This window comes from Acanthaster planci, linkage group LG10 (genome assembly GCF_054643075.1).
Source record: "Acanthaster planci isolate LZ-2023a linkage group LG10, COTS_SCS, whole genome shotgun sequence".
Taxonomy (NCBI): domain Eukaryota; kingdom Metazoa; phylum Echinodermata; class Asteroidea; order Valvatida; family Acanthasteridae; genus Acanthaster; species Acanthaster planci.
In genome coordinates this window covers 12,698,498-12,710,781 of record NC_141786.1, presented here as the reverse complement: position 1 = coordinate 12,710,781, position 12,284 = coordinate 12,698,498, and the positions used below count along the sequence as shown (strand labels likewise).

At 42.6% G+C, this 12,284-nt stretch overlaps 1 protein-coding gene across 2 annotated transcripts; it reads left to right on the top strand.

Annotated features, from left to right (window-relative positions):
• Positions 1-3,227: 3,227 nt before the first annotated feature.
• LOC147797815 (uncharacterized) lies at positions 3,228-8,236 on the top strand. Of its 2 annotated transcripts, none has more exons than XM_087142894.1 (3): positions 3,228-7,217; positions 7,571-7,654; positions 7,754-8,236. In XM_087142894.1, the coding sequence occupies exon 1, from the start codon at positions 5,991-5,993 to the stop codon at positions 7,209-7,211; it is 1,221 nt and encodes a 406-aa protein (XP_086999020.1). In that variant the 5' UTR covers positions 3,228-5,990; the 3' UTR covers positions 7,212-7,217; positions 7,571-7,654; positions 7,754-8,236. The 2 variants fall into 2 exon arrangements, with proteins under 2 accessions (XP_086999020.1, XP_086999019.1); XM_087142893.1 differs by having other exon boundaries at positions 7,568-7,654.
• The last annotated feature ends 4,048 nt before the right edge of the window (positions 8,237-12,284 follow it).

The following is a 12,284-nucleotide window of genomic DNA, read 5'->3' as shown; positions in this document are numbered from 1 at the left end:
TTCAAGATCCTCCAGAGCATTCTTTAACATCTCGATAGCAAAGTCCTCCTGGAAGGTCGTCCCGCTATCAGGAAAGGCACGTCGGACCAGTCTCCTGATGACCTGCCCAAGTTCAGCCACGGTCTCGCCCGGACGCCTTCTTCGAGATGTCAACTCGGCCGATGTCTGATCCGCTGGCTTGCTGTTCCAAAACGACGTCCAAGGGCCTTCACCAGTTCGCCATAGGACGAAAGTACCTCCTTCGGCAATGAGCAGACGACCTCCAATGCAGGCCCCTTCAGCGCCACCAGCAGGTAGTCGGCTCACTGTTTGTCACTCCAGCCATTAATCTCACTCACTCTCGAAAAGTGAACAAGGTAATCCTCAATGCAAGAGGCACCATCGTACTCCCTGGCCTTTACCCGCGGTACTGCTCCAGTGTATGCCACGCTTGCGTGCTGGCCAAGCGAATTTGCAGCACTGGATCCGCTAATAGCGGTGTCCGTGTGCACTGCCGTGTGACTGCCCGCATGACGAGGCGTACAGCCGCTGCTTGTCCCGTTAGGACAGACTGGGAGCTGATAAACATTTGCATCAAAGCGGTGCTCACTGTCTGACTCGCTACACACTGTCCGCCACTGTTTACGAAGGTCCTCAGCGAGTTGTCTCTGGTGTCTTCGCAGGCTACGAGGTTTCTTTGGCCGGTCCGACTCGTCCTCTGTAAAGAGGTTTGGTGTCTCTGACAAAAGCCGCTGCTTCTTATGTCCAGATTTGGAACCATACGTGCCCCGTCGTGAGCTCTCTGTCAGGGAGCGTTCAAGCCGTTCAATGTCCCTGGAAATTCCGTCGATGGCTTCGGCGATGCTCCGTGTGGACGCCATGCGACTTGCCATCAGCTTCAGCGTCAGTGGAAATCCTAGAAAATCCCGCCGCTGCCACCAAAAGTAGCGTACACCTGGGTGATCTTGTCCCTCAAAACCAAGTAACGTAAAGGAGAGGGACAAATACAGGACTTCCAACAACGAATTTATTTGTCTTCATTAACCAACTCGGTGCACGACCCTCTAAAACGGCCGTCAGAACAACTACTGCTACGTAACACCTGAGCTCTACAACCAAAAAAACCCGGCGTATCACAATGTATAACAATTTCAAGGCCGCCCTGGCACTTTTCCATTTTCCCTCCCGCGCCTGCCAAACCACGACGCCCCGAAAATAGAACCCAATTTCTGGTGCGCACCCAGCACAAGAGAAACAGGTCAGGGCACTCCGCCGGAGGCCTTCCGCCGGCGGCCCCCAGCGCTGCCGGCGGCGTACGAAAGATTAACATGGCAATAAAACATGAAAAGGTGTATACAATTGTCCGTTACACTAAGTTTCTTTGCGGACAGTGCAGGAAAATTTAGGCAACAGTGTCGTGATAGCTGGATTGTTGAAGGATGGAAATTTACCATACAAACTAACACAACTACGCCCCAAGAATTTAAGGGGGGAGACAGGATGGTGGATCTGTTATGTGTACATGCACTTTGGCCAAGAGTACGAAGTTTTTCTTTGTTACATTGTTCGGTGAGGCATGAACAGTAACATTATTTGACTGGGTTAAGGATGCACAATTACTGTGAAGACTTAGGGATAAGATTAGAATCTCTATTCATCCCCGAAGGGAAATTATTTTTCTCGCACATAAAATAACATGAAATACAGAGCTACATAATATACAATTCAGGTATATCAAGCTCATTAAAATACCTAAATACGTCTAAAGAATGTATGTATATAATTAAATACATTTGCAATAATACCATTGTGGATTGAGTTTTCAGTCCCTACTTGATTTCGTGGGTTTTAGAATATTCTTTAGGGGTGTCCTCCCACGGCTAAAACAGTACCTTCTCATTGTCTGCTCTCTAAAGGTTCTATTTAGGCCTTCGAGCTACAGTGTCTTAAGCACTTATGAGAATCTTAATGTTCTTGTTATTTTGAATGTCCTTGTTATTTTGTACATAAATCAAGCAATCTCCAACTGGCCAAAGACTTCACTTTTGGAGTTTTGGTCTGTCTGTTGAAAATGATAAATTAATGTTTTACTTGATTTAGTGGCAAAACATTTATATAGTAAAATTATTTACATTCCCATCCATGACATCACTTTAATCTTCTTCCTTTGATGTCCGAAGACTTTCTGATGAGGCATCCTGAGAAATAAAGGGAAATACACACAGAGAAGCAGGTTTCTGCAATATTACTATTCTCCAATCGAGTCCTATCGTAATTCACGGACTGATGGATCAATACTAGTAACTAACCTGTTCAACGGATCCTACCTTCATCCGACAATTTACCAGAATATAGATAGATCCTAGCATTTACAAAGTAGATCTGAAAAGAAAAGTCACCACCTTGCAGAAAAGCAATCTTTGCGCTTATAAATGACAACCTCAGACTTGAAGGTCTGGCTGAACAAATTATAGTAAAGTACAAACTTGCTTTCTTGATTGGCTCATCAGACAAGGAACTGTAGAATAAAAATGAAATCATTCAGATCAATCTTACATTGACAATCAAATTTGACGCCAGGAAGAAATTTCATTCACCTCGGACAAAATGTGCTGCTGTTTTGTCCTGACAAGTTACAGGATCATTTATATTTGTACGCAAAAATAAGACTTGTAACAGTAACAGATAGTTGTGTGACCAGTTACAGGGCCATCATTGTGTGTACGCTTCGCGTACGTGTAGTATACAAATATTGACTGTTGTTTTTTGTACATGTAGTAAAACCACACATGGACACACTTCGCTGTCAACTTTCACATTGTGCATTGTATTTTGATCCGAGTCATTGATGGACATGCGACCATTATCTGCTCAATGAAACTCATTAAGCTTATTGTGTAAATCTGACCCTGTAAATTTCTTTCCTTCCGTGTCCACTGTACAACATGTCTTGAAAGCTGTGAGTGGCAAGACGCCTTTCTGCTGCCATTGGAAAAACAGTCATGATCACCTTGCAGTCATGGGTCACACAACATGGCCAAATAGACAGCCAAAAAAGTCCGCTGTTCCCACAACACGCCTAAGAGCTCAATACTAACGTGCTTAGCAAGTTATTATTATATTGAAGAAAACTTGCTTGTATGAAAATTTCCATGGAGAATTGGTTATTTTCCCTGATTGGCCAATCTAATTGTTAATTTTCTTGTACTTTTTAAACGAAAGATTTTTTTTTTCAAAAATAAAGTTAACAACGAATACCAAGTTTCATTTCCAATTTCACGTTTCGAAAAAATTCTTTCCCTGAACGAGTTCATTAATAAGTATGTGTACGATTTATGACCAGTAGATATTAAATTAATCAACCCTTCTCCACAAACATCAGTCTGTGCATAGTTGATCGTGAAGTCAAAATCAGTCAAGTAATTGTGGCAATTGAACTCACATTCTGTGCATTGGCGGAGTGGGTTCTATATTGATGGCTTTCATTGATTAAGAAGCTGATTAAGCTTCAGAAGATACAGGGTTTGATGTTAGATTTGTAATTGACTTAAGTAAATTTCTGGAAAGGGTTTTGGAAGTTGCAATGCTGGATAAGGTTACGATTTATTGTGTGATGGTTCACAGATAACATAAAGTTTGAGGAAATTGACGGTTTTGCCATTAATAAGAAGCTGCCGGGATTGATTTAAGATACAGTTTGAATAGAGTTTCAACGATTTTAGTGTTATCTGGAACGGACTTAGCGGAGATGATCAGACCATCGTCGATGTAACGCACGAACAGAAAAATTATGATTGCGTCTGTAAGTTGACAAAACATTATATTCCCGTAGAGCAAGAACGAGATTTGCGATTTGGGCAGAGTGGTAGTTTTACTCCACGATTTTGTTTAATCAGGTTTTTGCCTACCGAAAAATGGCTGAAGTTTTAAGGAAGTAAGAGAAATCATCGCGACAGAGGTCGTAAAGCGCCGTGATTGGGAAGAGGGCGTCATAGATGTCACTGTGTTCAATATTAAAGTCGAAATCAAATGATACGAAGGATAACTCATTACGAAAGCCAACGTTTAGAGTGTGCAAGGAGTCGATCAATGGCATTGAACTGGTTTTAATGGGCCATGGAAGTTGTTTTTGGTGAATTTGGTTTTAAAATCCCGGCGCAGTGATACAACTATGTGCGGTTATAATGCATCTCTCTTTCAGAGTTTTTTTTTTCGATTTCAGGAGTTGGGGGGTTTCAACCCATTTATGGACTTTAGGCAGTAGATTGATGGATGGGAGTGTGTGTTAGCAGCGAGTACTCCATTAATAGCTGTTTGATCAGAGGGGGCGTGAGGGGAATTACTGTTGGCAAAAGATAGTTTTCAGCTGTTTGTATGCGGATGCGATACATTACATTACATACGTACGTACGTATGTATGTACGTACGTACGTACTTGTGAAAGGTGCAGACGGAGCTCTTCTATGTATTAACACAGTCACGAATCGAGGTCGGATTGTAAATCGAGGACGTCCTCAGTTCGCAATAAGGTGAAATTTGAGGCCGCAGTGAGCATTTATGAGGGTCAGCGAAATTTCAAGGCATTTGGAAGCCGTCCTCGGTGTACGCATTTAACACGCCGGGTGTTTAAAAACACCCGCTCGAAATGGACAGTTTCGGCGCATCCCTGGATGGAATAGCGCCCTCCCTAGCTCTTTTGCTACCCTGTCCGATCTGCATTGGTGAGCACAATAAACGTCGCCAAGTGCCGGGGACGCATAACCCCCAACAAATATAAAAGCCTCCAAACTGTCGAAAAGCATCATAGCGTCACCTTGCCATCACGCCTGTGGACTTCTGTAGCCGTTCTGAGATGTAGGTGTCTTCTAGTGGAAAATATGGTGAGTAAAAACGATTTCATTTGAAGTAGAATGTTGAGCATGACCAGACCCTATCTTGGTACGGTTTACTACATCATTAAATACATGGGCCCCAGTGCTGGCTATAGTACCATGCTATTAGTTAGAGCGTGGTTAAAGTGTGGCTGCTATCCACCCCCCCCCCCAATTTTGTCGATAGGCTAATGTAGATCTTGCACCGCTGTTCGAGTGAATGTGCCAGTGGAATAGGTATACGTATGCAGTCCGAAAAGCTCAATCACATAATCCACTTGAACAGGTTCCTTCAACACATTTTTCCAGCCGCAAGTGAAGACTTTTCTGTCGTCCATATGTGGTGGTTCTAGGCCTAATTGTGTTTAAAATTTTAGTTCGGGGTGGGGGTTTTGGGTGGATGTGGCTCTTGGGAGCCCTGATACCTGTTCCCCCCCACCACCACCACCAGTCCATACCAAATTAAAAGAAAACAAGCGGCTTAATGAAAATAATGTTCAATTTGTTTTCTTGCCAGCTGACCTGCTGACCATAAGTGGAGACGTTTGGACAGTATGGCTGATTCGTCCACCGGTTCCAGCAGTAGGCCTACTTCATCTGTTGCTCCAAGTGATGACACGTCTGACGTCCAGCAGAACTGTGGTGTGACCGTAATGCAAACCAGTAATGAGGTTGGCTGCAGGAAATGGGACAAGAAACACTTCTGCTTTTACTGCGATGTACCCCAGGCCAAGCTCCCCCGTCATCTCCAGTCATGTCACAAGGAAGAAAGAGAAGTCATCGAGATCGCCGGTGAGCCCAACGCTGGTGTGCGTAAGAAACTTCTGTTGAAAATTCGCAATATAGGCAATCACAGGCACAATTGTCAGGTTCTTCGTGAAGGTCGTGGTGTGCTCGTTGTCGGGTACAGGTCAAATTGCAAGGTATCTCCCGATGCGTATGGACCATGCGTATATTGTTACGGCTATTATGTGCGTACCGATTTGTGGCGACACGTGTGCCCTTTGAAGCCAGCACCCACTCCACAGACTGACAGCACCGGTAAGAGGGCTCGTGTGGGTGGACGGGTCGCTCACGAGTGATTTGTTGAAACCTCCTCCTGTTGGCGTGTCGTTCCAGTTACACCAGGTTCTTAGTCCAATGAAGAGAGATGATGTGGCTTTGGTAGTCAAGAATGACACGTTGATTGTTGAATTGGCCAAGCGTGAATACATGAAACTAGGGCACGATGTAGATCAGCATAGCTACATCCGTAACAGGGTGCGTGAATTGGGTCGACTCGTCCTACAACTCCGAAAGAACACCCAGCAACCAAATGCATCACTCGAATCATTTGTCCATCCGCACCACCTTTCTGATATTGTGAAGGCCGTCCACGATATTGCCGGCTTCAGGGAAGACAAACAGTTGTACGATGTTCCGTCACTAGCGCTGAAGATTGGTTATTCCGTCAAGAAGTGTGCACTCGTCTTGAAAGGAAGTGCCCTAGAGTCCGGCCAAAAACACAAAGCAGAGCGTGCGGAAGAGTTTCTGCAGTTGTGTGAATTGAACTGGCGAGACCTTGTGTCCACACACGCACACAGAACGCTGTACCAAGGAAAACGCAACAAAGTCACCATTCTCCCGACAAATGCCGATGTAGTCCACCTGTCGTCGTTCCTTCATGAAGCTGGCAACCGGGAACTTCAACTCCTGCAGGGTGCTCGGGGCAGACAAATCAGGCCAGTTTGGCAGAAGTTGAATGAGGTCAGTCTGTGCCACCTCATCATGTTCAACCGAAGAAGGCAGGGGGAGGTTTCAAAAATGAAACTTGACGATTTCCACAAGCACAGCACCGCCAAACTGGAGGGGGAATGCCTGTTGAGTGATTTAGAACGCCAGTTGTGCAAGATGTTCCGTGTTGTCGAAATAGTCGGCAAGAGAGGCAGAACTGTTCCCGTGCTCCTAAGCAATGAGGCAGTAGCGTGGTTGAGTGCCCTTGTCGCCAAGAGACATGAAGCTGGAGTATCCCAAGACAACAACTTCTTGTTCGCACGGTGTTGTTATGGCGGGAGAGGCCACATACGAGGGAGTGACTGTTTAAGGGCATATGCAGATAAGGCTGGCCTTGACAATGCATCCAGCATCCGGTCCACCAAACTCCGTAAACATGTAGCAACTGCATCGCAAATTCTTGCATTAAAGGAACATCAGCTTGAAACTCTAGCCAACTTCATGGGCCACGATCTGCGGGTACATCGCGAATACTACCAATTGCCAGATACTGTACAGCGGGTCACCAAACTGTCCAGACTTTCCCTAGTTCGGAGAGGGGCAACCTGTCTTCCCAGCAGGGCAAATCCTTGGATGATCTGCATGTAACTGGAGGTAAGGGCACCTTGTACTCAAACCATGTTTCCCATGTTCCGTCTACCCAACGCTTGGCTTCGAACCAAGTCAACCCAACCCAGACTCCCATTTTGTAGGGCATCGTACTGGGCCAGAAAGAATACCTCTCTTCCTATTAAACCCCCCCCCCGGAAGAACAGACCAGTACAAAGAAAGACGGGGGACAAAAATCCCCCCCATAAATGTATCTTGCGTCAAGAACTCCCAAAATAATGTTCCATTTTGGCCGTCCATCCCCCCCATATCTCAACACCAAGCAGAGACTGCCAGACACCCGTGCATGTATGTGTGCTTTAACTGATTGATCTCAATTTGGGGTTTACTCTCAGAAGGCTTCACCAGTGAAGAGGACAGCAGCGAGAGTGGGGACAGCAGTGACAGCAGTGAAGACTCCTGCGATGAATCCGTCAAAAACGGTAAGATTTGGTCTGTCTATCTGTCTGTCACTCTGTCAGGCTGTCTGCTGAGGTGTCACCTACATTTCTAATGTCCTTTTCTTGCCTCTACATTAATAGGACAGCTTCCTGGTGTTGCTGCTGCATCTCGAACAAGGGAACCCTCTCCGCCATCGAGACGAGTGAAGCGGCGTCCCTGGACTACAGCGGAGAAGACAGACGTCCAAGAAGGCCTGCGCAAATTCTTCCAGTTGAGGAAAGTTCCTGGCAAGCTGGACATCGAAGCAGCTTGCACTGTGGCACTGCAGACCCGTACTTGAAGAAACATCAAAGACTTTTGTCGTAACACTATGAAGTTGTAGGCAAGTTCAGCTAGGATACGCCACACCAGCCATTCTCTCGAGACATTATACCACATTGATGCAGAATCTTATAGTAGTAGGCCAATAATGCACTCAAATTTTAGCGGCCAAAACAACCAAAAACTTGTGAGTGTTGTCCTCGGTGTTATAGGCTGCACTCACGTGGACGAGAAGTCCTCCGTCTGATAGTTTGGAAAGTATGCCCTCCATTTGCAGTGTCTACATGTATACGTGTGTGTGTGTATGTGTGTATATATATATATATATATATATATATATATATATATATATATATATATATATATATATATATATATATGTATATATATGTATATATATGTATATGTATATATGTAACTAATAGGCCGACCAGACAAAAACCGCCATTATGACGCCCAGTACATTTTGGATCCATTTGTAAGTGTTAAGGGTTGCACTGCTAATATATTGGTATGCAATTCCTTTTTTGATGTCGCTCTTTCAATTCTACCCACAATTTGCTTGTTTTTTCAAATGCCCTAAAATTTTCACCTTTTTTAACCGCTTCACATACGGTTGTTTCGCTCTTGGGATAACCGTTACAAAAACTCAATATGCACAGCCTCTTGAGGACGTTCTTGCAAACTATACTTTTCCGCGCCACGTACGCCAGTGTCCCCGCTGGACAAAGTTGTTCACCAATACGCCGACCAGATTAATGCGCCGTTATGACGCTCGTCACCTTTTTGATACTTGTGTAACTCTTGTGGGTTGTACTGCTATACAATTACGTTTTTGATGTCGTTCTTTCATTTTACCCACATTTGGATTGTTTTTCCAATGCACTAAAGTTTAACATACGTTTTTTAACCGCTTTCACTCGTACGATAACCGTAACAAAAAAACACTGTGAACAGCCTCTTGAGGCGAGCTTACAATCCATATTTTTCCGGCGCCCGAAAAAAAAATTAAATTCGTCGTCGCCGAGTGTTTCTGCCCAACCTCAAGTCATGTATTTTCGTGATTTTCCAAAGTATAGGCAAGCGATAGATTTCAGCGCGCTTATGATTTGCGTCCTGCTTGTGACGCATTAGTGCTCTCAAACTGTGTTCCCTTTTTTTTCTCGTTAGTTCTTGGTCCTCTTTCCTTTCAGTGTTGCATCTTTATCGTATTTATTCTTCATGTTCTAGATTAAGTATGTAGGATATTTTTTAAAGAGTTGACTGTAAATTGCTTCATAGAATATTGTGGCTTGAATTATTCGACTATGCGTAAATTTTGCCCTTAAGTTTGGATTATAGTCGGGTGCCCCGCAGATCACGAAAAACTCTGTAGTTTTGAATAGGATCTGGAGGTCTGTGCATTTATGTATGTAGTTTTAGCCCGCGCCTAAACCTAGCTTGCACACACGAGCGTGTGGATTATAAATCTGGGCTAATGACGTGCTCATTGTGAGCGAACATCGAAAAATTGCAGAAAATGCAAGAAAATACAAGGCACTCTACTCAACCTCTCCCTGAAACAACTCCTGGTAGGCCTAGGCATAATTGGAATGTCATATCATAGTCTGGTGATGATCTCTCTGTATCGTTGCCATCAAACAGAGACAGTTTGTTTCTCCATGTTGATAATATTGAGTGGGAAACAAACCAGCAACAGCGTTCTGTTTGCATAGGATGTAGTCCACGACAAAAAAAATTAACTATGGAAAACATAATTTCATGCTGTATCTTGATACTCCCGGTTGGAAGCCTTCTTGTCATCATACTACTCCTGCAACAACTGCATGGTTGTCTCGACTCATACTACATTTACTAGTCATAGGTAAGTAGAGCAAATGTACGCCTACACAGTGTCATCAATACATGTAGTTCACCTGCATTGAACAAAAGTCATCCCCATTCATTAATTTTTTGAAAACCTGAATTAATGACCGAAGTCCACTTGATTCTGAGGACACTAAAGAAGATTATTTTTTTCATCAATATGAATTATAGGAGTTCAAAGTGCAGTCTGTGTTCAAATTATGTAATATTTCATGTGCATACCGATTGAAAAGTATAATTAATGACCAATTAAATTTTTTGCAATTATAGTGCAGTTAATTATTACGTTTTACAGACTTCCAAGCAGAAATTATTTTAGAAATTCATCACATAGGTGTATGTCTTTTTGTCAGTGAGATACAGATGCAGCCAAAACAGTTGGCACCAGTGAATGCAAGACAGATGAGGACTGAGGCTGAGAAGGAAGCTGTCTACTTTCAACTGGGGATTTTCCTAAAAGCACAAAAAAGTCCAGGAAAAGGACTGATCACCACAGCAATCAAAACTGCACTGCACATCTTCAAGTATAACACAGTATAGAAGTATCAAGACTTTGTCAGGAACCAAATTAGATAAAGATAAAGAACGATTTACATGCTTATCCACTTTGGGATGAAATTGCCCAGTTATTTAAGCCTTTGAATTGAGTAGTTTGTTGGCTTTTTTGGGGGTGGGGGAGAGAATAAGATGTTTGCAGAAGACACATAATGGTAGTAAGTTCTTGAGGAAGGGAAAGCTGCCCTTCAGTTTTGTATCCGTCATTTGTGGCTAATGCTCTTTATTTAACCACTTTCCTAGCTTGCAGCAATACTGTGACTGGTTTTCTATTTTTTCCAAGTCAGCAATAGACGGTTCAGATCCTGAAAGCAGTGCTGCAGGACTGTTGTATTTTCTCTCAAGCGTCCCTTTAACATTTCTATGGTAAAGATTTACCAATTGTACAAACGACTTGTTATAATAAGTGGTTCAAGTTCTGTTCAGTCAGGATATTTATTGTATGTTTCACTACCATTGGTATAGACTCTTCTGATTTTCATTTTCGAGGCAGATATATGCATAACATGCAGCAAGTGTAAATTAACCATCAGCAGCTGCAAAGTCAAATTTTAGATATAAGTTACATGGTAATTTTTGAGATGTGATCATTTATAAGCATTCTTTTCAAGTATTTTAATTGATATCTCCCATATTTCCTGTACATCCAAAACAGGTGAAAGTGCCCATCATCAAGTAACATACTGAAATGCCCATGGTCACTTGACAATACAGAGGAAAAGTTGACAAATAGTGTTCAAAAGACTATTGTTTTCATTTTTTAGCAAACATTGTTTGAAAATGTGTATTATATAGATACAATTCCAAGTGCTTATAGGTTATGAGAAGTTCCAGTTATTGACAAAATAATAGTGTTTTTTTAATTGTTTGACATCCAAGTCAATTCTGGAAACATGAGACCATGTTTATGTTTTGGAGGTTGAGGCACTGTCCAAGCTAGCATACTCTCAAATTCATTAAGCCAAACGCTATACATGTTCAGCACCTAAGGGTTGAGCAAAGTAAAACACTTTACTGCACTAGCTAAATTCTGAAAGTTTATTTTAGACAACGGTGGCAATTTTGTTTTCAAAAGTTATAAAATGCAGGGAATGGTTGAAGAGATAATTCCTTTTCTTTTTAATGGAAACCTTATGTTGAGGGTTGAAAATATATATTATGTGACTGGTGACTTCTGCCGATGTTACAAGTTTTACTTAAATAAACCATTTCGCATCATTTATGGGCTGTACGTGCCACCATAGGCATTCAGTGTTGGGCTTGACAATACAAACCCTTTCTTTTCAAACGTGCAAAGTGGACCCTTAGATAGAAAGTTAATTGTCATTTTCCTTCATTAAAAGAAAAAAAAATATTTTTTGGTGTTACATCTCAAAGGAATTCCTGGACCTAAAGGCAGCTTAAGAAATCGTACACAAGTACGGTGACTACACTTCAGTGTTGACCAATCATTCATATTATGCGCTCTTGCATCGACTGATCGAGTAAAAACATGTCTTAATGCGACCAAGGGATAGCGGTCAACCGCACGAAATTCAGCTTGCTTAATATTGTTGAACTTAAATGCAGTCTTTTCAAGGAGGGGATACATCCCCTTTTAAAATTACAATTTCACAGTATAAATGTAAGCTCAATGCATAAGACCCCCTTAAGATGACTTAAAACATCAAAAACTTTTCATGTGTTGACCAACTTTGACCAAGACAGTTTGTACTGAAACACAAGGCAGTTTGTATTTGCCGCATTGTATAAATGTTCATAAGCTGTCTTGGGAGGCAGGGGGGCAGAGGTGGCATATGGACACTGAAGGAGGGATTCCAATTTGATTGCGGACCAAAAGAGAACAACCCACTGTTGAGGACAACATTTTATATTCTTTTTTTTAATCGTGAGAGTTATCTGAAACTCATGTCCAGTTTAACCCCATGA